Here is a 25,058-nt window from a genome sequence, read left to right on the forward strand (position 1 = left end):
ATCGAATCGATGCATGGAAAGCATAGACGATAGAAATGGATCATTCGCTAATAAAGAATATGAGGAAGAAGAACAAAGCGTAAGAAAATAAGAAGAATGAGACAACACTGGCAGTCGTTTCTTTGTAAGAGAAAAACGAAAAATAGAGTTGAAATTATACCTTTGAGCTTCTGGGGATGGAAAACTTAAACGTTAACGTGGATGAAACCCTGAGGCACATTCTCCCATCGAAGCATCACCGTAACCAACTCGACGTCAGTGGGGTTGAATCTAAACCCCCATTGGCACAGAAAATGTCATCCGCGGCACCTGCAAATTAGTTTCCTCTTTCCATCTTGCAAATTACTTTTTTATCTCAGTTCATCTTCACTTTTATAATTTATTTTCTTACCGTGGTTTTGGATAAGCTAAAACATTTTCTTACCCTAGTTTACGGTATGGATAATATATGGTAAGGATGAAGCTTAGAAAACGTATCATTGGCCTCTCCCTCTACATCCCGTCTTAGCATGAGATATACATTGGGGTGGCTTCGAACCGAGCCGACTCACGAGCGGCTCGAGTTCGACTCGGTACCGGCTCGGCTCGACCAAAGCCAGGTTCGGTTCGTCGGCTCACGAGGTGGTTCGAGGTAAGTCGAATCGGTATCGGGATCGGGAGCGGGCGAGCGGGAGCGGGATCGAGAGCGAGGGGGGAAAAATTTTTCCTCCCCTCGTCACCATCGAGCCCCTCCCGTCGGCTGTTGTCGCCGCCTCTACCGCCATCGCAGTTGTTCGCCGACCGTCTCTACCGTTGTCGCAGCTGCTCGTCGGCCGCCTCTATGGCCGTCGCCTCTGTTTCTGTTGCCGCCGCCGTCGCAGCCATCATCCCCAACGACATGTCCTCCCCGGTGCCGTAACCCCCTTCCCTCCGCGTCATCTCGGCGGAAAACCATAACCGTTCAGGGGAGAAATAATCTCCCCCTCCCCCGCGCCAAGATGATCTTGCACGTGCGAGATCATAAAGTGAAAAAAAAAAAAAAAAACTTTTTCCTCTTGAAAAAATTAAAAATATATTTTATAGAAATAATTTTCTATAAACTATTAGTGTTTCATGTTTTTTTAAACATTTTTATAATTTAAATTTTTTATTAAAAATCATATAATTTTCTAAGTAAAATTTTCGTACCAAGATGGGGTAGAAAACTGTATAAAAAATTTTTGAACAAGTATTTAACAATTGATGCTGTAATACTTTTAGCATGAAGCAATTTTCATTGTAATTTTGTGTTTGATATTTTATTTAATTAAAATTTTATCGATAAGTATAATAATATATTAGATTGATTATTAATTTTTATTTATTTCCCTATAAGAGACAATAAAAGGTCTATTTAACTTTCCTAAGAAAATTTTAAATATTTCTTGTAATTTTATAATAAGTCACTAATAGTAATAAGATTTTATTTAAAGTTTTTTTTGGAATATATATCATAGGAAAAATATTTTTAGTTTTCCCTAGAATATAAATTTTCATCTAAGGGCACTAAGGAGGCCATAATAAATTATGGCCAGATTCAAAAATTACAAAACAAGCTAGACAACAATTGGAGTAAAAAAAAATAATATTGGTGTATTTTAATCCATTAATGAAATTCAATCCTAAACCTCCCCTATCATTATATTTTTTTAAAATATATGCATAATTTTATATATATAATTTATTCAAAGCCACCCCTACAGCCACCCCTACGTGCGAGATCATAAACAAAGGAGAAAAAAAAACTCTTTGTCCCTTCCTCATGGCTCTTAAAGAAATTGAAAAGATATTATAATAGAAATACGCTTCTAGAGACTATTAGTGGTTTTTTCAATAAATGTTTAAAAGACATTTTTAGTAGAAATATAGGGACCATTAGTGCCTCATGTTTTCTCAAAATATTTTTCTAATTATAAATTCTTTTTGAAAAATCATATAACTTTCTAAGTAAGATTTTCTTGCCAAGATGGGTTAAAAAACCATATAGAAAAATTTTGAATAAGTATTTGACAGTTAATGATATAATACTTTGAGCATGAGGCAATTTTCATGGCAATTTTGTGTTTGACATTTTATGTGATTAAAAATTTATTGATAAATATAATAATATATTAGATTAATTATTATTTTTTATTTATTTCATTAGAAAAGGCAATAAGAGGTCCATTTAACTTTCCTAAGAAAAATTTAAAATATTTCTTGTAATTTTCTAGTAAGTCTCTAATAGTAATAGGATTTATAGTTTTTATTTGGGTGATTGTAAATTGATAGTGATATTTCATTTAATTTTGTTGTGTTTGATTATTGTATAGAGTTTATTTATAATGTTATGCAGTGTATGGAGTTTTAGACTATTTTATGGAATGTATAAACAATTTCATGGAGTGTTTATGGAATGTATAGACAATTTTATAAAGTGTTTATGCAGGTATTATGTATATTGATTATGCCCAATTTTAAGTAGAGGTCATGCCGAATTTTATACAAGTATTATATATATATATATATATATATATATATATATATATATTATGCTCAATTTTAAGTAGAGGTTATGCCCAATCTTATACACGTATTATATATATAAATTATGCCCAATTTTATGTAAAATATATGTATAATTTTATATACATTTTATTTGATATATATTTTTTGAAAAATTTTAAATGTATGTTGAAGCTTGAGCTTGACTCGAAGCTGGGCTCGAACTTATTAGACTCGAGCTCGATAACAATTTTAGGCTCGAAGCGAGGCTCGTTTCGAACATAAGCAGGTTTGGGTTCGGGTTCGGCTCAATGCCACCCCTAGATATACATTTCCAAAGAAAGCTTCGATTATAAAAAATACTTATCCATAATAATACAAATTAGCATTTGTTTAAGTCTCGCACGGTGCTCTAAGACTCCGTCCACTGAGACGTAAGGAAGCTTTTCGAAAGGCCTCAAAATGGGCCCAGTCTATTCAAATTCTTTTAAATATTTCAATGAAATTTCTTTAGTTCTCATAGTCTAATCTTATTTATGTCAAAACCAAATTTTATTAATAGCAAAGATGTCACGTAATGCCGTTGATTCAAGGTGTCACGTAATGTGTATTAAGATGGAGTGAATTTCAAAAACCCAGCAAGAAACCCTAATCGTGACTCGAGGCCTCTTCCGTAGCATTTGGTGGGTTTATTATATAAACCAGGAGCTTCGGTTCCCGAAACGATCCCACGATTTCTTCCTCGATAATCACTCGCTTGCGCTTGATTGAAAAAGGAGAAGGCCTTGAAAGGCCCCTTTTTCCCAGAAATTTTTCCAAAACCCGGCATCAGTTGTCACGCCGGGACTCGGGAACCAAATTTTAAAAGAAGTGGTTGCTTACTCCAAGCCTTTTACTTTCACTACCTCCGACGCTGCTTCACTCCTATAGGAAGACACTCGTATATCTTATCATCAAATCTCCACTTCCCAATGCTCACCTCTGTTTCCCGCCGGCGGCTCCCCGGATTCTCACCCCCAATCCCTCTTCTTCCGACCAGAATGCCCTTCTACTTCTAACCGACCATGAAAAGCTATATACGAGAAAATCGACAGGTCCAGCTTAGAAGGGCAAATTTGGACATCAGAGAGCTGGGTCCTGGAGAGCCTAAAACCTACAGCTTCACGGTAAAAGATGAGTAGCGCCATTCATTAAAGCCTGTTCTGTTCTCTTTTAGTGAATGTGGGTGAAGTTCTAAGCATTTTCTGTTTTTCACTGCCTCTGCTGAGCGCTAATCTCTTCTTCTTGGCCAATGCACTTTTCCTCTCTTCTTCCATCATTTCCTTCTCTTTACAGCACGCTTCCTGTAAATTACTAACCCTGTCTCATCTTCGGAGGTAGATGTTCACCCCTAGGAATCCCCAAAATGACCTGGCGCCTATTGGATTTTCAAGTTGAAGATATATACCGCTTCCCACCACAAGAGCAGCGGCGGCGGTGTCTGTAGCAGTAGCGCCACCACCACCCAGTTGCTGAGAAGACGCACGTCCTACTGTCTTCAGCACCTCCATCACCAGTAGCTTTTGTTTCCTCACGTGCATGCATTCATGCTCTAGTGTGTACTTTAAGCATCACTCTCCACCATACTTCTCACATGGACCTTGTCGATTTGACTCCTAACTCGCATGCATCTTCTTTCCGTCGGCAGAACTCTTCGTTCTAAAATTGTTTCTTCAGTCTCAAAACCAGAGTATAGAGAGCGGGCGAGACGGAGAAATCCAGATGAAGAAACCCCATTTCTGTATCATCGAAACCAGTACTTCTCTCTTGTCAGTCTTCTTCTTCTATTTCGTTTTGTTGCAGTCTTCTTCGACTAGTTTGGTCTCTTGCCTTTCGCCAGATGGTCGGGCCCTTCTCTCTCTTCTCACCGAAGCCGACGTCGCATTGCCTTCTTCTTCGCTCCCTTCTTGGGACCCTTCGCATTCCACGCCGTGCCAATGGCAGGGCGTGACATGCTCTCCCCAAAACAGAGTAATCTCCCTCTCGCTCCCGAACACATTCCTTAACCTCTCTTCTCTTCCTCCGAGCCTCTCTTCTCTCACCTACCTGCAACTCCTTAACTTCTCGTCTGCTAATGTCTCCGGTCCAATACCACCGTCACTGGGCCAACTCGCCCAACTTCGCCTGCTCGACCTCTCCTCTAATGGACTCACGGGTTCTATTCCTTCACAACTCGGTGCACTCTCCTCCCTCCAATTTTTACTACTCAACTCAAACCGACTCTCCGGCCAGATCCCCCAACAGCTGGCTAACCTGTCTTCGCTTCAAGTCCTCTGCCTCCAAGACAATCTCTTTAATGGTTCAATCCCTTCACAGTTCGGTTCTTTATTCTCACTCCAACAGCTTCGTATTGGCGGAAACCCTTACATAGCCGGCGAAATTCCACCCCAACTTGGCTTGCTCACCAATCTCACTACTTTTGGCGCCGCAGCGAGTGGCCTCTCTGGTGCAATTCCACCCACATTTGGCAATCTGATAAATCTCCAAACACTGGCTCTCTACGGCACGGATATCTCTGGCCCAATTCCACCGGAGCTGGGTTCCTGCTTCGAGTTGCGAAACTTGTACTTGCATATGAACAAGATCACGGGTCCAATCCCAGCTGAATTGGGCAAGTTGCAGAAGCTGACGAGCTTGCTTCTTTGGGGTAATTCAATCACCGGACCCATCCCACCTGAACTTTCCAACTGTTCTTCTTTGGTCGTTTTTGATGTTTCTGCAAATAAGATTACGGGCGAAATTCCATCCGAGCTGGGGAAGTTAGATGTGCTGGAACAGCTCCATCTCTCGGATAATTCGATCACCGGTACGATTCCTTGGCAGTTGAGCAATTGCACGAGTTTAACTGCTCTTCAGTTAGACAAGAATCAATTATCTGGATCCATTCCTTGGCAGATTGGTGATTTGAAATACTTGCAGAGCTTCTTTCTTTGGGGTAATTCCATATCTGGAACCATACCTGCTGCCTTCGGGAATTGCAGCGAGTTATATGCTCTTGATCTTTCCAAAAACAAGCTTACTGGGTCAATCCCAGAAGAGATTTTTGGACTAAAGAAATTAAGCAAACTTTTGCTTTTGGGAAACTCTCTATCTGGTGGTTTGCCTAGAAGTGTTTCTAATTGCCAGTCTTTGGTGAGACTAAGACTTGGAGAGAATCAGCTCTCGGGTCAGATACCCAAAGACATTGGTCAGTTGCAGAATCTTGTGTTCTTGGACTTGTACACGAACCATTTCTCTGACTCTCTTCCAGCTGAGATAGCCAACATTTCAGTTCTGGAATTATTGGACGTGCACAACAATCACCTTACTGGAGAAGTCCCACCGCAGCTTGGTGAGCTGGTCAACCTAGAGCAGCTTGATCTAAGCCACAACAGCTTTACTGGTGAAATTCCTTCCTGTTTTGGCAATTTTACTTACTTGAACAAACTCATACTTAGTAACAATCTTCTGAGTGGGCCGCTGCCAAATTCTATAAAGTACTTGCAGAAACTGACCCTCCTTGATTTGAGCTATAACAGCTTCTCAGGGCCTATTCCTCTAGAGATAGGTTCAATAACAAGTCTGACAATTAGTCTGGATTTGAGTTGGAATGGGTTCACTGGTGAAATTCCTGAGGCTGTGTCAGGTTTGACGCAGTTGCAGTCATTAGACATTTCACATAATCACTTTTATGGTGGAATTGGAGTTTTAGGTCTTTTATCCAGTCTAACTTCGCTGAATATTTCATTCAATAATTTTTCGGGTCCAATACCTGTGACTCCTTTTTTTAGAACCCTATCAGCAAATTCATTCCTTGAGAACCCAAAACTCTGCCAATCTTTTGATGGGTCAACCTGTTCTTCAGCTTTAGCACACAGAACTGGGCTTAGGTCAGTTAAAGCGGTTGCTTTGATATGTGTCATAGTGGGTGCAATGACTATGCTAGTTTTTGCTGCTTGGATTTGGTTGAGCAGAAATAGAAGGCCTTTCTGTGAGAGATCATCTGATTCTTCATCTACCTCTGCTGGAATTAATGATTTCTCTTATCCTTGGACTTTCATTCCATTTCAAAAACTCAACTTCAACATAGACAATATCTTGGATTGCTTGAAAGATGAAAATGTCCTTGGCAAAGGATGTTCAGGGATTGTCTATAAGGCTGGGATGCCTAATGGAGAGATAATAGCAGTGAAGAAGTTGTGGAAGACGAAGAAGGAAGAAGAACCTGTGGATGCATTTGCTTCTGAAATCCAGATTCTTGGGCACATTCGACATAGGAACATTGTGAGGCTTTTGGGGTATTGCTCCAATAAGTGTGTGAAGCTGCTTCTGTACAACTACATCTCCAATGGTAATCTGCAGCAGCTGTTGCAAGAGAATAGGAACTTAGATTGGGAAACTAGATACAAGATAGCTGTTGGTTGCGCTCAAGGTCTAGCTTATCTCCATCATGATTGTGTCCCAGCAATTCTGCATAGAGATGTTAAGTGTAATAACATATTGTTGGATTCAAGATATGAAGCTTATTTGGCTGATTTTGGGTTAGCAAAGTTGATGAATTCCTCAAATTTCCATCATGCTATGTCCAGAGTTGCAGGCTCATATGGCTATATAGCACCAGGCAAGTATTTTATCAGTCTTTTTATCTACTGGTTCATCTTTTACAGTCTCAATCATATTTTTTCCCTTCTTACTAGTGAATTATAGCAGGTTTTAGGTTGGATTTCTCATGACTCGAAAACTTGTGTTGGCAGAGTACGGGTACACAATGAACATAACAGAGAAGAGTGATGTATACAGCTATGGCGTGGTTCTGCTGGAGGTCCTCAGTGGCCGCAGTGCTGTTGAACCACAGTTTGGTGATGGACTCCACATAGTTGAATGGGTGAGGAAGAAGATGGGAAGTTTTGAACCTGCCATTAATGTGTTGGACACCAAGCTCCAAGGATTGCCAGACCAGATGGTGCAAGAGATGCTTCAGACACTAGGCATTGCAATGTTTTGTGTCAATTCATCCCCAGCAGAGAGACCCACCATGAAAGAGGTGGTGGCATTATTAATGGAAGTAAAGAGCTCACCGGAGGAATGGGGGAAGACTTCCCAACCTCTCATAAAACCTGCAAATCAAACTCGATTTACTCTTTGTGAGTTCTGTAGTCAATAGATAGTCAATATTTTCCTTTGAACCTAAAGAAATGATAGCTAAATTGAGGGAACTGGAGGAAACTTAGGGTGGGTTCTCTGGGAGTTAGCTGGTGTTGGGGTCTGCTGTACAGTTTAGGCTATGTGGGCTGCTCCACGGATTCCTGTCTTTGAGATTGATATTGGTTTATAGCAGAGAATCATTTTAGTTAAATGAAAGCTTTGTTGTATCCTTGACTTCGAATGTTCTATGTTAAAGCATCACAGCTGGTTTGAAGCATTGTAATGAATAAAGCAAGAACTCATACGAGGGAATAACAATTAAGGACTCTCAAAACGGATTGGAGGTACTTTCGGGGACAATAGATAAAAGTCATATACCCCACATTAATTTCAGAAGAATCTGAAGGGAAATTCCTTAAGGTTTCTGATCACAAATGAACGAAGAGAAACAAAAAAATCCATTTCTGAAAAAGGGGCCAAGCTTTACAGTGATGGGGGGACAAATGGTAGCAGCCCCATGTCTTCCTCCCATTCTCCACATGCATGACAGAGGGCGGAGCCGTGCACGTCGTTCTCAGAGCAGAGCACCTGCTTTCGGCCAGGTGAACTTTTCCAGTTCAAATAGTGGAGTGAATCTCCTCCTGTACTTTTCCTCAGGAAAGAGAAGAGAGATCCTCCACATGAAATGTTACTTGCTGCAATCCCAGAAGTGATCTCGCTTTGGCCCGCTATAAATGCTGCCCCATATGTGTTGTCTCAGAGAATTCCAAACACCACAGATTCATCTGTTTTCTATCTGCAGATACTGACATAGCAAATAATTGTGAAAGAAAGCTACGATTCAGAGGACCTTGATCACGTTTGAGATCTTTAGCTTCTAATCCTGTCCCTCTCGGAGCTTCTCCCATCATCTTTACTCTGATTTGTTTCTAAGACGCTGCTCGGCCTCGAGACAATGGCCCCAATCCTTGTCGTTTATCAACAAAGATTATCTCGGACAGCAAAACATATTCGAGTATACGATGGCATACATATTTGTCGGCCTGAATGGTATGATAAATTTATTTTGAAATAATATATTTTAATATATTAAATATATAAAAATAATCTAAACATTATAAAATATAATATTCATGTATATAATATTGTTTAATGTTCATAAGCTACCTTAATTCATCTAACCAATTTAAAATTTTCTTCAATGCAAATGCAATGGGTGGTTTCAATTTAACCCGATTTGTGCAGGTTAATCGGAGGTTGTATGTTGTCTTGTCTACACCTGTTTACTGTCATATTTACTATCTTCTTCCTCGTGAATTTAAGATAGGTTGGAATACAAAGCTACACAAATGACGGGGGATCGTCGTCTCTGTACATCCATTCTGGTCAAATTTATTGCCGTGCGGGAAGCACTCATATTCCATTCACAATGGTGGTGATGGTGTTTCTAAATGAACCCAATTCGAATCTCTAACTTCTGCTGGGATAAGCTGTCCGGTTGTGCACAGACAAACATAAAAAATATCAAAACGGTGATGCCGTTCAATCACGGCCCAGTCGTGGACGCGATCGCCCTCACTGTAGACACAGTTGTTCTGTTAGTGGACGATCTTCTTCCACGAAACAAGGTTGCAGAAAACACAAGGTAGAATTAGGAAAAATTTCTTGTCACCATTAATTTGATGTCCTTGACTACCAGCTTGTTTTGGTTCCTCATCGACACTACTGACAGGACTAAATTGGAAATTGATCACATTTGGATCTTGAATCGAATAAGCGGTACTCGTTCAGCTATAATAAACTGAGAAGGTTCACAACGTCTATGCCAAAACTAATACCAGACAAAACCAGTACAGCACCCCAACGTCCGTGCGTCCACTAATACCAGACAAAACCAGTACTGCATCCCTACTGGCTTATTCTGAATGATTGAACTGTTTGATGATCATCGGGGACGAATTATATGCTTGTTGGGTTTCTCGCAAAGAAACGGGACAATCTATGAGACATATCCCACTGTGATGAATAAGCTTTGATATGCTTAGTTTGATTGCATTGCAAAACTACCAAATTTTTATACTAAAAATTGCAGATTTTGGCGGTGGTAAGTGCAGATATAAGCGAAGGTGAACAAACACAACAGAGGAACGTATCAGTCGAAGTGAAGAGGATTCGGCAGCAATATGAGTAAGAAATTGATTTGATGGCATTGATGTTCGATAGGTTTTTGACACATCAAGCCTAGGCAATGCAAATAATATACTTAGAATTCATCTTTGGCAAAAGCGTGTTCCAACAACGATCCATCTCCTTTAATGGTAAGACTGAAGAAATTCCCTAGGAAATACAAACAAAGGGAAAAAAAAACTAAACCTGACCGACCTCCTTCAATCATCCAATTGTTTGAGCTCTGCTTTCAGTTGCTCAATTTTAAGGCCCATCGATCTCTGCAATGCTGCTTTCTCGTCTTCCGGTAGTTTAGCCAAAAGGCCGTCAAACATATCCAAAACAGTTTTCGCCGCATCCCGAGCGCATTCCGCCTCTTCGTTAAAATAAACAGTTTCTTTTGATTCCAACGCCATCTCAATCTCCTCGCGAGCTTCCGCAAATTTCAGATTGATCTCGTCTATTTCTTTGCCGTGATCACGACCTGCGTCCAACTTGGTACTAAAATACTTAACTGTCGCATGATCCCTGAATTGGGTCAAGAGACTGGAGCCGCTAGAGAACAGAAAAGGACGAATTTTCGAAATGGATAAGGAAGACACGTTGAGGTTTGCGAGTGAAAGAGGTCCTGAAATGGTTCGCTTTTGTTGAAGGACAGGGTTTTCCATAAGAAAGGAAGATACGGGTTTCGAAGGTTGTCGAAAAGGGTAGCTGGAGATAAATTTGCAGAGGAAGCAAGGTCGAGTGGGAGGCATTATTGAGAGTTGATTGGAGAAACGGAAGAGATTTAGGTTTGTATGCTCCTCTTTCTTCTTAGCAATCGAGAGGCCGCCGCCTAGAAGACCGACCTGGCAACTGTGGTGAAAATACTCACAACCTAAACCATGGTTTTTTCAACTCGGACTCCGATCCGATTTGTGCTCCCAAAAATCCAAACCAGACCGAGCGAGTCCGATCAGGCCGCCTGAGTCTGGCATAAGAGACACCAACGAGTAGGCTTTAAAGAAAACATATTCAAGACTATTCTTATTTAGGGTTGTAAGAACACTTGTCTTCACTTATTTTTATTATGTATTATGCCTAGTTACATGTTTCGAGTTGATTTGTTACTATTCAAGAGTAGATGGAGGAAGGTGAAAATTGAAGAATTTAATGTTTTTATTATGTTCAAGCTAGGGATCATTAACATGTACACCCCAAGGGTACAAATTGTGCCGATACTAATGATGTTGAGTCCAAGAGTCAATCCTACACGAGCAAGCTAAAAAATCGACGATTACATAGAAGCCACTAGGAAATATATAACAATCGTTCGACTGGTCGGTTTGGTTCAGGTTTTATAACATTGCTTCTACTATATACAAATCAAAGAAATATAAATAAATAATTTTGTTTGAAGATAAAATTACTACATCACCCTCAACATAAAGGGGTAATCAAGTAATTGGATACAGAATAATGTTTACCTATATTTAAGAGATTTCTTTCCTTAATCAACATGATAATTAAAATGGTAGAAGAAATGGGGTAAAATCGTTAGCTTGCTTTTTAGGGTATGTTTAGAACCCCTAGAAAAGGAAAAAAAAAATTAACCATTATTTTTCCAAAAATAGTTAATAAAAATGAGATAATGATCAAATTCTCTTTTTCACTAACTATTTTTTAGAATAATAATAGTCAAATTCTTATTTTATTTTCTTTTCCATGGGGTTCCAAACAGACCCTCGAAGAAAGGTACAATGTAGTAAGTTGAAACGATTGACATTTGTAAACCAACTGGACAAGAGAGACATTTTAACTTGATATTTGGTGGCATCAAATCCAAGCTTTTAAAATTCATGATCCCGCAGTTAGATGGTTGGTACAAGGCTATCAAACGATGCCTGCAAGTTTCTATGTATTTAAAACCAACAAGGATGGAGTGCCTAAAGGCTGTAGAACTAACCAATGGGGCTCATTTCTACTTTTTGTATGAGAATTCACCATCAAACTCCTCTTGTAGTTGCTCCCTTGATTCAGTTTTTGCAGTCAATATGACATCATCAAGAAATCCTCTCTGTGGAAACTCTTGAGGAACAAAGCTCCTGTAATTCTCAAATTGCTCCTCTGCTTCCTTCTTTTTATCCAGTAAGCTGTAGATTATGCCCTACAATATAACATACAGTAATCATGTACATAATCAACCAAACTATCTCAGTAACATGTTGAAAAAGAGAGTAAGATTTGAGAAAGAAGAAGCAGTGACATTCCTTCTTTTTAAAAATAATAGAATTCTAATTGTTGGCAAAACTAATTTTACAATTATTTGATCGAAGCATCGAGTGAAATAAACATTATCATCTAAGGACCACATATGTCAGAAACTTCATTTAGGTCAATTAAAATCTCAGTACTAACTGAAGCATTGGCTTGGTTCATTCATAAGGAAGTTCCACATGTGGAAGCCATTGATGAAGCAGTTCAAATAAGACCGGTCCACCGGTCCATAATACAAGTAGCATTAGTTTAGCAATTATATGGCATATGTACAATTCAAATTCAAATTCAACTCCAAATCCACAAAGCTGTGCATCCAATGTTTTTTTCAAAATGAACAATCATTTGAACTAACATGAACCAAGCATAATTTATAGCAAATGGAACGACTTAAATCAGGTCCTTTGGTGGAGAGAATTATTGTACCATGAACCAAAACAAAACCAGAATAAATCATGAACTTCGTAACAACAATCGCAACCACAGAAAATAACTTCATTTTCAGGTCAAAAGTAACCTCTCTGCTGGGAACTTTTGTGAGACTTCTTATAGCAGCAAAACCCTGGGTCATGTTTACTTCCTTTCCATGCTTAGGTCCTTTTGTTTCTTTTAACAATAACTGTGTTTTTTCACACCACTTTTTCTCTACTACTCTCCAAAGAGTTGTCATTTTAAGCATTATAAAAGGGCTTAGCTAGAGCAAAATCAAGCATCCATTTTCGAGATTTCCCAGATTTCTGCTGAGCAACTATTGTTTACTCACTTGTCCATGACCACAAAAAAAAAAAACTAAATTTAGTGATCTATTAGAAGAAACAGATACGAAGTGAGAAAACTCATGAAGGATAAAGCTCACACCCAAGAAATTCAAACAGACATAAAGTTCAACATTTGAGATTTCAACTAGTAAAATTAGTGGGCAAGACCTGTATAAACACATTGAGCATTTTTTCCTTTTTGCATTTTCCTATGGATCTCTCTAAGACACCATTTACTTTATTTTCATGAAAGCCACAGAAAATGAAGAAAAGAACAAAACACAACCTTGTAAAAAGGTCTTTAGGGCTTCCTACAAATGGTTACCTGACAAAGATAGGGGCGAAAATCTCGCGGATCCTCATTAACCAAATCCTGGTATCTCTTCAAGCCCTCTTCAAAATCACCCTGCATATTGTGAAAATAATTTTCTTATTCATCTAAATATTTGAGAGCAATTAGTCCATTTTATTTTAGATACACTAATAGAATATAGAAGAATTCAGGGTCTTTCCACTGTGCAGCATAAAAGCTCCCATTTACTACCTTTACAACATGCATTTGTGCTATCAAAATTTTTATGTTACGCTCCTCAGTGACTCTTTTCTTACGACGTGAAAGTTCCAAAGCTTTATTCAGCATCTCAAAAACAGCTGCACCTTCATGATTTTTGTGCATTACCAGAGCCAATCCCTACAAAAAAACATATTGAAATGGCATTAAGTTACAGTAACATACAAGCTAGGAGCATAAAATGGGGAGCCATTTAAACAACAAACTTGGGCAAATTTAGAAAAAAATTGGTAGCAAAACAGAAGAAAGAAGATGTTTACTGACTTTTAAAACGATAGATAGAAGTATTAGAAAAGGCATAGCATTGGAATTAGCTAACCAGGTGAAACAAGGAATCCATAAGCCAACAAGAACCTAAGGATCTACCTAGTTTCTAAAATTAATATCAGACATTGTAGGATACCAATGTCCCCTACCCTATTTTCTGCTGTCAGTCTGTGACCCACTCTTCAATAAGTAGACAAAATTCTCTCCTCGTTTCGTTTCTTTTCTTCACACATAAGAAAAAGCTTTCATAATGTGAGGACCTGAGTTCACTTCTACAAGATGTTGGGGCATTTGGGGGTATGCATGTGTTCAGAATCATTATTCATAACAAAATAATGGTTCTTCTCTTCACTTGGTATATGGTTCTACTCACATCCAACCAATTTCAAGTGCACTGTCCACAGACTGCTAGCGGGCAGAGGATTTGTCTAAGAAACCGAATATTTCTTGAATAACTTGCAATGGATTTTTTGTGCTGTAAAGAAAATGTCAGATCACTCAAAAAGTTCTAAAAACCTTATAATTGTGCTTTACTTCGGTAAACAAGTGTTTACAAAGATCAGATATTTCCAAAAAGAGTCTTGTATCATTGAAGAAGCCTAGATCACTTTTAAGTAAGCTTATTTTTTTTCACTTTTCTGATGTGCTTTGGTACTCTACTGTAGTCAAGCCTGTTCATTCCACAATTAAATGCAGAAAGATATGAACACACGTTGCTAAGGAAAAAGACACCATAATTCAGCTTAAATTGTTCGGTAAGAAACGAAAACTATATTTTAGGAAACATTTTGCAAGGATGTAGGACTATAAGTTACCAAACATCTATAACCAATAATAACAGCATATCTGGAGAGGGAAGACCATACGTGCAACGCTCTCAGCAAGAGAGGCCTCTCCTCCAATACTTCTTTAAACAATCTTTTGGCTTTTGACAATTGTCCCATGAGTTCAAAGGAGAGAGCCTGCAACAGCCGCCACTCTACTTCGTCCGGCTCAATATCAATCAACCTTTCCACGTACTCAACAGCCTCCTTCGTTTTCCCTTTCCTCATTTTCCCGTACAAAACCACTTTCAGAGCCTCAACATCTCTGGGGTTCTTCTCTAATATCCTCAAATACAGGTCCTCATCTTCATCTATACCAATCTGAGTTTCTTCTCTCTTTTCTTCTAAAGGCGATGAAGAGGTGGTTGGGACATTTACAGACGCTAATGCAGGTCTGAATGAAAACCCCCCTAAGAAGAGAAGAGAACAAACCAGCGAGATTGCTAACTCCTCTGCGTGCCTAAGAAAATGATGGGTATCGGTTTGCGACTTTGCTTTAGCAGTTATACAGGTCAAAGAACTGAAAGAGGAAAAACAACGGGGAAGTTGGTGTTGTTGGAAAGACGGGGAAATAAACAATGCGTGTTGGTGCCAGACTTGGAATCTTGGGAACGAAGAACGTTGCGGGGTTCTAGTTAAGTTAGACCTATCTTTGAGAATAATGGAGCCATTGAGCTTGGACTGCTGAGAGCAGAGTACTAACCGAGGTAACAAGGAATCCATTTTTACGACTTCCAGTATGGAGCGCAATTCATTTCAGAATCTGAGACGTCGCGGATGCCGCAAGTGATTCTCGCAAGACGCGCAAAATGGTAAGCCGCTAGAGAGATTTATCAGAAGGGATGGGGAAGGGGCTGGGTGAAGGGAGCCCGACTCAAATATAGCCTTGCCATTTGCTATTAAATAGTTTGTTTTTTTAAAGTCGTATCATGTTATTTGAGTTAGCAATCCTTTTGTTTTTTACATAAATAAACGTTTTGTCATTAACCTTTTGTTCCACTTGGATGTTTTGGACGATCAGGGCATATTAAAAGAATTGTGAAATTTCATGTTAACTTGAAATGGGAGCGAGGTCTGCTACTTGGATCAACTTAAAGATAATCAGGAACTCACTAACAGAAATTCTTCCCTGTTCTGCAGAATTTACTGGATTTCATGTGAAACTAGGCATACGTTCTTAAAGAATCCAACTATGCATCATATGGCTCTTTTTGTAGATGAACTTCGTCCTCGGAACCCCACGACGCTTAACTTAGATCCTGTGGATTTCACAACACCGGGCTTCTTCCTTTCCCCTTTTGTTCTTGGGCTGGTAGGAGAAGAAGTTTTTACTGGCTTTGCAAGAGTTACAGGCTTCTTAGTCAACGATAATCTTCCCCTTTTGTCACCGACTGATTTCTTTTTGCCGTCAACCTTGTCATTTGATCTGGATGAATTTGCAGATGCAGCTGTTCCTTTTCTTTTTTGCTTTAAAGCATTTACCAAGCTCATACTTTTTCTCTTCGGATCACCCTGTCGTGCCTTCACCACATCTCTTTTAACTCTGTCAGCAGTTAGAGACTCTAAGCTTTCGTTCTTCTTTATTGCCTCTTCTATTCGGGTTGCCAACATCAAATCCTTCTTTGCAACTAGACTCGTAATTTTGCCTGTAACAAGAAGCAGGGATGATGTCCATACCTCTAAAAGAATTCATACACAACAATATTTTTCTTTTTGAAAGTTCATTCATGTCAATTTAACATTATGACGAATCAAAAGAACAACCAGCTACGTCCAAAAGTCAAAATTATCAGCAACTACTACCAATTCTACACAGCTTAAAGGCAAATTAGTTTTTTTGTCCAACAACTTGATAGATGAATTTCAAATATACCTTTTGCTCCCATGCGAGCAGTTCGTCCAGTGCGATGAAGATAGTCAATCTAAAAGATCATGACAAATAACAAGATAAAAGCTTTTTCCAAATATAATGGAGGTTGTTGAATCTAAACCAAATAGTTGTTCGGGTGGCAAGCTTACAGAGTTTGAGGGGAAGTCAAACATGATGACATGATCCACATCCAAGTCTAGCCCACGAGCAGCCAAATCAGTGCAAACCAAGGTTGGGCAATCTCCATTGTCACTTTTGAACTTCTTCAGGTTTTCAACTCTGAAAGATTGAATGACTTGAGATATTGCAGAGACAGTATATGAAACGAACTAGTTAGATCTTATTGAAGGAACTTGATAAACATATCTTAGTGTTGTCCATGGACTATAATACTAGTTACAAGTTGAATGGAAACATCAAACAGAAAATAGCAGTAAGTCACACATGGTATGCCACTCGGGACACTTTTGGCGAGGTTTCTAGTGGAGAAGAATCAATTTAATTCATTAGCAAGAAGATATGGTTCTGTTCTCACCTTGATACATGCCTAGTTGACAATCATTGGCGCTACTCAATATTGCATATTACCTATGTGAGTCTCTGATAACTCACCTATCATTTGGAACTAACAGTAGATTGATGGCATTGTAACATTTTAGATTCGAATTGATGCATTGAAAAATCCAAGCTTCATAGAAGGATTAGAGGGTTGGTGCCTTGGTGGAGAGAAGAACTTCAGGACTGCCACAATGGCAATCATGAGCAAGTTAAAATTCCCGAAGAAAATAAAAAGAAGGCTTAGGTAAAGGACAAGGTAGCCCAAAGAGAGGACTTGCCACTCTACTGCAGAATTCAACCAAAAGTAAAAAGAATTATACATCAAGCCGCTGGACCATCTGGAGAAGTCCTGATGCATCAGGTGTCTCTATTCTTATGAAAGTCTGGACAGGTCATATTCTCCACCCAACCCCCAATACACACCCCCACCCTCCACACACACACACACACACACAAAAAGAAAAAGAAAAGAAGTCACAAGCTCACCCCATACTTCCAGGTCATAAAGCACAGGACTCCACCTGCATCTGGTTGAATTATTTTTTTTGAAGGAAGGTGTGTGAATGAATTATGCAAAAGAATTGATTCTTTGTACAGGATTATTTAATTCTTTTCAATCTGGTTGCTTTTCCAAGGATAGATCTGTTAAAGCATGAAGTTGGCCTACATCACCTTCAAAAAATAAAATGTAGAGAGTACCTCAAATAAAAATGCAATGATTTTACATGTTCAAGGAAATCAGTCATATAGAGTCAACCTTCAAACTTTCCCATCCTCCATGTAAGGTCCACTTTAGACCAGCATAATGAGGGGAATTTAGATTCATTACATGGATATGGATATGGATATAAATACGTAATGTTACAACAATTTTTCACATTTGCAGGACCTGATTTTATTAACATATAAAAGGAACTATGAGATCAAATCAAAGAAAATACCAAAGCAGACATAACATAAATAATAAAAGCATATGAATTTAAAGCATACTAAAACATGATAATTTGAATTATAGAAAATAGTTGAATTTGCTACTAGGTCAAACCGAGACAGAGGTCACATTTTATATGACACAGAGTCCACTTCCATGCAGCAAAATAGAGGTAAGTATCTCACCGTTGTTGGGCCGGTACTTCTCCATGGTAATTCACAGTAGATATTTGATTTTCAGATAGAAAATGATCAGCTGCACGACTAGAATTCAATGTATTACAGAAGACCATCACTCGATTACCCTTTGCAAGACTTGGCTCAAGAACCTATCAGGCAAATGAAGCTTGATTATCAAATCCTAAAGCAACAAGCACTCAAAGATAGATCATTTCCAGCAAGAAATAGAAAAGATGCATTGAAAAGGAAACAAAAAAAAAAAATTGGTTATCCTTTCTAAAACCAAATGCAATGATGACCGGATAATTAGGACACCATAAGCATTCAATACACAATACATGACACAATAAACCGTCTGGCAAAGAATGTGAGAACCATAACTGATGTGACATGCATGCCAGATGGTGTGAGTTATAGCAAATGAAGATGGATGATCAGGGTACACCAAGACAACAAGTTTCCTTTAATTCAATGCAATTATGGCTGCACTTGATATCCAAGTTGCTTGTCACAATACAATAGCTTCAACCACCACCCAAGAGAAGCTGTACATCGGACCATCGACAAACCTGACAAGTAGCACATACAAAGAAGCAGAAAGGCTCAAAGAACTGCATGGAGCTAATACAGTGCTTTGAGGTCTCCAGTTCCACATTTGGGATTGCTCTCTGTTTCAATTGACTTCATCCTCTCAATAAAGACATTACTATTTAAAATAGGATCAACATGTGAAAGGAAGAGTGTAAAAGGGATTGGAAACAATGATAACAAAGAACAAACTCATATAGAAGCATTCACCATTTTAGGCTGCAGGAAGACATAATACAACTAATTTAGGAAGGCCACATCAACTAACCGGGATTTAAAACTGCTTACATGTTTCCAAATTCACATAATCTCATGAAACTTAGCTAAATATTTGTCCCACAAATAATTCCATATTCACTATTAGCAATGAAAAATAAAATGAGATAAAGAGATATATTGTTGGTTTAGTTTACATATTGTGCATGATTACTTTTTTTGTGTAACCGGAGACATAACATATATTTCATGGTTAATGAACACAAGAAATGTATGACAGAATCCCTCTAAAGTTAAAAACATTGAATAAGATGCAAGGTAGACCTGTAAGAGAGCTTCCAGCTTGTTCTCTGCACCTGAAAGTTTAATGAAGTCATGCCGAGCAGATGCAATCTTCTTGTGCAACGTTGATGTGCGTAAATGAGTTATCCCTTGAAATTCCTCATCAACCAACTTTTGCACAGCCTGCATAAAGTGGATGAAAAGATGCCAACTTCATAAGCCTATCTAGAATATTAAAAGGTTTAACACTCTTAATCATGTATTTTATGATTATAGTTCCAAAATTATAAACACTTCAATTGCTGGAAAGTCAACTTACCTTAGTCATAGTTGCACTGACCAAAACAGTTTGAAATCCAGGATCATCAGGTTTGGATGCACGATTCTTTAAAGGTCCAAGGAATTTACTGATGTCCGGTCCAAAGCCATGATCAAACATAGTGTCTGCCTCATCCAACACCTGCCACCTCTCAAATAAGATACAGCTTTTGGGTTCATGCATACATAGATACAGTAGTTCTTCGTGCAGAAACTCACCAAATACCTGATGTCACCATAGACCATATTCCCCTCTTCAATGTGCTGAAGCACTCTTCCTGGAGTCCCAACCACCATATCAATTGGAGCATTCAAGGAGTCCTCTTGAGGTCGCAGACGACCACCTCCACTCACCATAGTACAACGGAATCGTGCATGATGACATATAGATTTTGACACACGAAACACCTATGCAGACTTTGTGAAGTTAAATTCATCATTCAGAGAAAGCAACTTAAATTGACTGTAGTGTTTTTTTTTTTTTTTTTTGAGAAGAAGAAGAAGAAGAGATTAGTCAATACCTGCTCACATAGCTCCCTGGTCGGACATAGCACAACTGCTCGTGGACGCCTAGGTTTCATTACCATTCCAGACAAAGCTTCATCACGTCTCAAAAGCTACAGCATAGGTAAGCTTAAGTAAGTTCACTCGGCAAATAGCATGAAGAGTATTAACAGACCATTAAAAACTAATAACTCCACCAGTAAGGCACTAGATGTAGTCAAAATGATGTTACCAAAAAAAGATATAATCAACATAAAATCAGGTCACTAGATGTAACCAACATAAAGTTGCTCACTAACGTCAAACTGCTGTTATTAAAATTTCAAAAAGATGCTCAACAAGCAGCAAGTAAAGAAGCTCATCAAGCTGTAATCAAATGATTTCCAACACGATAAGGTTATAATTTCCAAAACCTGAACCAAAGGTAACATATACGCCAATGTCTTTCCAGAGCCGGTATGCGATCCCAAAACCACACTTTTCCCATCCAATATTGCCGGTACTCCGATACACTGAATCTCCGTCGGCACCGTAATTGCCATCTCATACACAACGCCCATCACCTCCTCTGTCAGACCCAACTCCTCGAAACTCGACGCAGTCTTCTTTGAATTTTTCCTCTTCGCATTTTCATCATTTTCCTTAGCCACAACGCCCTCGGGCTTTATCCTGTTGTTTGGGGTTTTTTTTGCAGCGTCTTTAAGGTGTCTCAATCGAAGCTTTTCTAGTAGCATAGAATGGCGAACTGGCTCCAACTGCGTCTCTGTGTCGACGGCTGTCGTGTCTGTCGATAAACAGCGAATTCTGAAACTCTGGAAATGCCCAAAAGAGGAGACGTTCAGAAGCGGGTAGCCCCTGGATTTACATAACCGAGAGCGTGAAAAGAGATTCGTGGAGAACGACAAGGTCAAGAGTGCTCTTCCCGTTCCTCCACCCATGGCTAGTGTGCGAAAGCTGCCTCAACTTTTCGGGAGAATGAATTTTGAAAAATAAACGCTGAAGTCTGTAAAATACAGTAAAGATAGTGAAGCATCCCTGCCGTCGGGTGGTATCAAGACGAACCGAACCGAACCGACTGTATATGTTCGAGCATAACCTGGTATCCGGCCTAAGATTATTATCCAACTAGAGCTCAAAAATATTTAACCGAGTTCTAACCGAGTTCGACCCGAGCAAGTTTGAGGCAGAGCTGAGCTTCAATATATATTTAAAATTTTTTAAAAAATATATATAAAATAAATTGTATATAAAATTATGTATATATTTTACATGAAATTGGACATAATTTCTACATAAAATTGGGCATAACCTATATATATAATACCAGTATAAATACTCCATAAACACTCCACAAAATTGTCTATACATTCTATAAACACTCTATGAAATTGTTTATACACTCCATACACTCCATAAAATAGTCTAAACACTTCATACACTGCATAACATTATGAATAAACTCTGTACAATAATCAAACGCAACAAAATTAAATGAAATATCAATATCAATTTACAATCACCCAAGTAAAGACTATAAATCCTTTAAATAAAATCTTATTACTATTAGTGACTTGTTAGAAAATTACAAGAAATATTTTAAATTTTTCTTAGGAAAGTTAAATGGACCTCTTATTGCTTATTCTAGGGAAATAAATAAAAATTAATAATCAATCTAATATATTATTATATTTATCGATACATTTTTAATCAAATAAAATGTCAAACACAAAATTGCAATGAAAATTGTTTCATGCTAAAAGTATTACATTATCAACTGTTAAATATTTATTCAAAAATTTTCTATACAGCTTTCTACCCCATCTTGGCAGGAAAATCTTACTTAGAAAATTATATGATCTTTTAATAAGAATTTTCAATTAGAAAAGTATTTACAAAAAACATGAGATAGTTCATCAAAACTTATTTCTATAAAATGTATTTTTAATTTGTTTAAGAGCTATGAGTAAGGAGAGTTTAAGGAGAATTTTTTGTATTTTTTTTACTTTATGATCTCGCTCGTGCGAAATTTTCTTCGCGCGGGGGAGGGGGAGATTATTTCTCCCTTAATTTCTCCGATGAACTTATTGGTTTTGGTTTTCCTCCGAGACAACGCAGAGGGAAGGGGGTTACGGCGCCGGGGAGGACCTATCGTTGAGGATGACGGTTGCGATGGCAACGACGACGGAATCAGCGGTGACGAAAGCAACGGCGGCGGAAATAGAGGTGACGGCAAGGAGAAGAAGAAATTGAATGGACGGCCACAGAGGCAGTCGACAAGCAGATGTCGATGACGATATAGGCGGCGACAACAGCCAACGGGAGGGGCTTGGTGGTGACGAGGGGAGGAAAAATCCCCCCCCCCCCCCCCTCACTTTCGCTCACGCTCCCGCTTCTGCTCTCGATCCCAATCCTGATCCCGATACCGATCCAGACTCACCTCGAGCCGACGAACTGAACCTGGCTTCGGTCGAGCTCGGCTCGTTAATTTAAACAAGCCGATTTCGAAGCTCGAGCTCAAGAGATAACGGTCGAGCTCTGCCTTTTCGGAAACAAAGGCGACGGTAAGGAGAGAAAGAAATTAAACGGACGGCCGGTGAGCAGCTGTCGACAGCAATAGACACAGCAACAACAGCCAACGGGAGGGGTTCAACGGTGACGAGGGGAGGAAAAATCCCCCCCCACCCTTACTCTCGCTCACGCTCCCGATCCCGATCCGACTCACCTCGAGCCGACGAACCAAACCTGGTTTTGGTCGAGCTCGCCTCATTAATTTAAACGAGCCGATTTCAAAGCTCGAGCTCGATAGATAACGAATCGAACTCAAGCTGCTCGCGAGCTGACTCGATTCGAAGCCACCCCTACCTGCCGACTTATTAGCGTAGCGAGTCATCTCGCCGTTGCCGTGGACTTGGTTTTGGAAACAATTTTCTACTTTATCAACTGAGTAGCAATTGAGTTTAGATTGCAAATACTAATGTTTTACTTACAACAAGTGAGTAAAATTTAATGCTAAAATAGTATTTCTACTCTAAGCAACGAGGGACCTTTTCAACTATGATTTAGTTCAATAATAATAATTAAATTATAATTAAATAATAAATAAAAAAATATTTGAAAATTTAGTTAACGAAATATTTGTTATTTGGAGAGTCCGTTACCCATTGCGATACTTATGTGAAACTGGACGTCGTTGAGCTAAGTAGCCCATTAGGCTCTCAAATGGGCCTTGCGCTGGCCGACGTAAAAAACAAAAAAAAAAATCTGGTTGGCGCCTTCGGCCAATTTTTATAGCAGAAATTCAAGTTCTACAACTCTGCGCCAAAATTCCTCGCTCCTGAACCTGGAATAAATCCTTGTGATCAATAGAAGGACTTCAGAAGCGGGCAATGTCAACCATCTTTGTCGCACTGCAATGCTGCCAATGTGCAACGATGCAGGCAATCTCTCTTCTAGCGTTTATTTCATTCTTTCTCTCTCTCCCTTTTCGCCGTGTCTTATATTTCGATCTCTTTGTAGGTGAAGCAGCAGAAGAAGAGCAGCAACAAATGGACGTGCGTCATCTGTAACCAGAAACAATCCGTCTGCAAGGTCTTCGCCCGTGGATTTCTGGCCAAGGACATCCGGAAGTTTGTTCAGGATTTTAACATGTCGCGGCAAATCGCCGATACACAATTGTCTGGCTCGCCTGATTGTGAGGAAACAATGCCCAAAGGACGTGAATCTGTCGAGTATCAGGAGAAGAGGACCGACTGGAAGGAGTATTTGGATGGTCCGGACAAGGAAAATGAAGGTATGTTGATAAAATTTTATCTTTGAAATGTTTCAACTTATTTAGGTTTTTAAATTTCAATGTTTCTTTGTGGAAATAAACTCTTCTTTTTCTTTTTTAATCACAGATCCGAGCTCCGACGGTGAAATCCAGATCGTCACGGAGCCTCCACGAGAGATGTTGAGAAAAGCTCGAGTTAGAGCGAAGTACTCTCCAGATTGCTGCGACACCAAAAGGACAGCTGGAGGAAGCGAAATCTTACAACCTAATTTCATGAAACGGAAGGGGAATAAGAAGTTTATCCAACTGAAAGGTGCACATCATTTTTACATTCTAGTTTCCAAGTTGCGGTTTCTATGTTTAAATTTGCTTGAACATCACATCCCACCTGCCATTTTTTAAAATAAAATAAAATTCAGTGGCCATTTCCATGGTACACACTGGGGATCCGAGAAACTGCTTGGAACCTCATTCTGAACAGTTAACAAACGATCAAGCAATGGGCTTTGCTTTCTGCTCTTGTTCATGTAAAAATTACATAATGAACTTGGTTATTTTTTGGAAATTTACATGGGCATGACCGGTTTCGTGTCTTGTCATACAAAATTTGCTAAAAAAAAAAAAAAGGGTCTGCGCATCTGAAATGCAGAGCCCACGGTTTGGTCTGTGAATGGAAATGGAGGCACGTATTATGTATTCTTTTTCTTTTATTACCAAAAATAAGTCTCGTCAACGTTTAGCATGTAGCACATAACTCACCAGAATGCTCAATTTTGCTGTCTGCCGTGCTTGATTCTTTGGACGGGCTCCTTCTGGTTGCCCAGACAGCGCTGATTCGAAGAAATGCAGACGCGTTACGACACAGGTTAATGCCTCGAAGTGGTGTGACTATTTGAACGAAGAGGAAATGGATATGCTCAGCAAAGATGAAGACTTCCCAAATGATTACATCCCATCGAATGGATTCAGAGACGAAAGAGTGGAGGAAGACGTCCACCCCGATTTCTTGTGATGTTTCTTGAGCAATATTGTATGATTTCCGATGTCGGACAAGTGATATAAATCTCTTTTGTGTTCTTAAAAACACAAAGGAAGGAAATCTTTCTCTTTTGTGTTTAAAAAATAATACTAACGGAAAGAATCTTTGTTCATCCATAATCACTTCAACGGTAGTATCCAATTGATACGCAGGGATGTTAGCGAGCATGGGGGAGGACTTGGAATTGCTAAGTAACTTTTGTACATAGATCGGGAGCCTATCTTTAAGGCTCCCCCATGGTGCATAGATATCACTAATGCCCAACTTGTCAAGATAATTGTTAAAAACTCGGTAGGA

General features: G+C 39.1%; 5 protein-coding genes across 5 annotated transcripts; 2 read left to right on the plus strand and 3 right to left on the minus strand.

Annotated features, from left to right (window-relative positions):
* Window positions 1-4,263: 4,263 nt before the first annotated feature.
* Window positions 4,264-7,854, plus strand: LOC137949346 (LRR receptor-like serine/threonine-protein kinase RGI5). Its single transcript, XM_068795420.1, has 2 exons — window positions 4,264-7,141; window positions 7,275-7,854. Exons 1-2 carry the CDS (start codon window positions 4,264-4,266, stop codon window positions 7,682-7,684), a joined length of 3,288 nt encoding a protein of 1,095 aa, XP_068651521.1. The 3' UTR covers window positions 7,685-7,854.
* Window positions 7,855-10,052: 2,198 nt separating this feature from the next.
* On the minus strand, window positions 10,053-10,586 carry LOC137949347 (embryogenesis-like protein). The gene has a single exon (XM_068795421.1). It carries the CDS (start codon window positions 10,584-10,586, stop codon window positions 10,053-10,055), a length of 534 nt encoding a protein of 177 aa, XP_068651522.1.
* Window positions 10,587-11,636: 1,050 nt separating this feature from the next.
* Window positions 11,637-15,359, minus strand: LOC137950554 (protein SLOW GREEN 1, chloroplastic). The gene is made up of 4 exons (XM_068797096.1): window positions 14,550-15,359; window positions 13,390-13,536; window positions 13,171-13,251; window positions 11,637-11,977 (listed from the first exon to the last, which is right to left on the minus strand). Exons 1-4 carry the CDS (start codon window positions 15,228-15,230, stop codon window positions 11,792-11,794), a joined length of 1,095 nt encoding a protein of 364 aa, XP_068653197.1. The 5' UTR covers window positions 15,231-15,359; the 3' UTR covers window positions 11,637-11,791.
* Window positions 15,360-15,563: 204 nt separating this feature from the next.
* Window positions 15,564-20,916, minus strand: LOC137949832 (DEAD-box ATP-dependent RNA helicase 39). Its single transcript, XM_068796029.1, has 9 exons — window positions 20,367-20,916; window positions 19,971-20,066; window positions 19,669-19,857; window positions 19,451-19,591; window positions 19,174-19,314; window positions 18,052-18,194; window positions 16,527-16,656; window positions 16,381-16,429; window positions 15,564-16,153 (listed from the first exon to the last, which is right to left on the minus strand). The coding sequence occupies exons 1-9, from the start codon at window positions 20,889-20,891 to the stop codon at window positions 15,705-15,707; spliced, it is 1,863 nt and encodes a 620-aa protein (XP_068652130.1). The 5' UTR covers window positions 20,892-20,916; the 3' UTR covers window positions 15,564-15,704.
* Window positions 20,917-23,301: 2,385 nt separating this feature from the next.
* LOC137950891 (uncharacterized) lies at window positions 23,302-24,840 on the plus strand. The gene is made up of 4 exons (XM_068797554.1): window positions 23,302-23,390; window positions 23,470-23,743; window positions 23,850-24,035; window positions 24,547-24,840. The coding sequence occupies exons 1-4, from the start codon at window positions 23,340-23,342 to the stop codon at window positions 24,732-24,734; spliced, it is 699 nt and encodes a 232-aa protein (XP_068653655.1). The 5' UTR covers window positions 23,302-23,339; the 3' UTR covers window positions 24,735-24,840.
* The last annotated feature ends 218 nt before the right edge of the window (window positions 24,841-25,058 follow it).

Source organism: Aristolochia californica, unplaced genomic scaffold (assembly GCF_029961685.1).
Source record: "Aristolochia californica isolate CCGP_79_NKW_82.1479 unplaced genomic scaffold, dmAriCali1.0.hap1 SCAF_14, whole genome shotgun sequence".
Classification (NCBI taxonomy): domain Eukaryota; kingdom Viridiplantae; phylum Streptophyta; class Magnoliopsida; order Piperales; family Aristolochiaceae; genus Aristolochia; species Aristolochia californica.

Coding starts and splice junctions, on each gene's coding strand:
- LOC137949347 (XM_068795421.1), bottom strand. CDS start 10,586: ATGCCTCCCACTCGACCTTGCTTCCTCTGCAAATTTATCTCCAGCTAC.
- LOC137950891 (XM_068797554.1), top strand. CDS start 23,340: ATGTCAACCATCTTTGTCGCACTGCAATGCTGCCAATGTGCAACGATG. Junction 23,391..23,469: donor GCCAATGTGCAACGATGCAG/GCAATCTCTCTT, acceptor ATCTCTTTGTAG/GTGAAGCAGCAGAAGAAGAG. Junction 24,036..24,546: donor GAAGTTTATCCAACTGAAAG/GTGCACATCATT, acceptor CTGGTTGCCCAG/ACAGCGCTGATTCGAAGAAA.
- LOC137949346 (XM_068795420.1), top strand. CDS start 4,264: ATGAAGAAACCCCATTTCTGTATCATCGAAACCAGTACTTCTCTCTTG. Junction 7,142..7,274: donor ATATGGCTATATAGCACCAG/GCAAGTATTTTA, acceptor TTGTGTTGGCAG/AGTACGGGTACACAATGAAC.
- LOC137950554 (XM_068797096.1), bottom strand. CDS start 15,230: ATGGATTCCTTGTTACCTCGGTTAGTACTCTGCTCTCAGCAGTCCAAG. Junction 13,537..14,549: donor TCTTGCTGAGAGCGTTGCAC/GTATGGTCTTCC, acceptor GTTTTTTTGTAG/GGATTGGCTCTGGTAATGCA. Junction 11,978..13,170: donor TTCGCCCCTATCTTTGTCAG/GTAACCATTTGT, acceptor GTTATATTGTAG/GGCATAATCTACAGCTTACT.
- LOC137949832 (XM_068796029.1), bottom strand. CDS start 20,891: ATGGGTGGAGGAACGGGAAGAGCACTCTTGACCTTGTCGTTCTCCACG. Junction 19,592..19,668: donor ATGGTGACATCAGGTATTTG/GTGAGTTTCTGC, acceptor GAGAGGTGGCAG/GTGTTGGATGAGGCAGACAC. Junction 16,657..18,051: donor GAAGTACCGGCCCAACAACG/GTGAGATACTTA, acceptor TCAATCTTTCAG/AGTTGAAAACCTGAAGAAGT.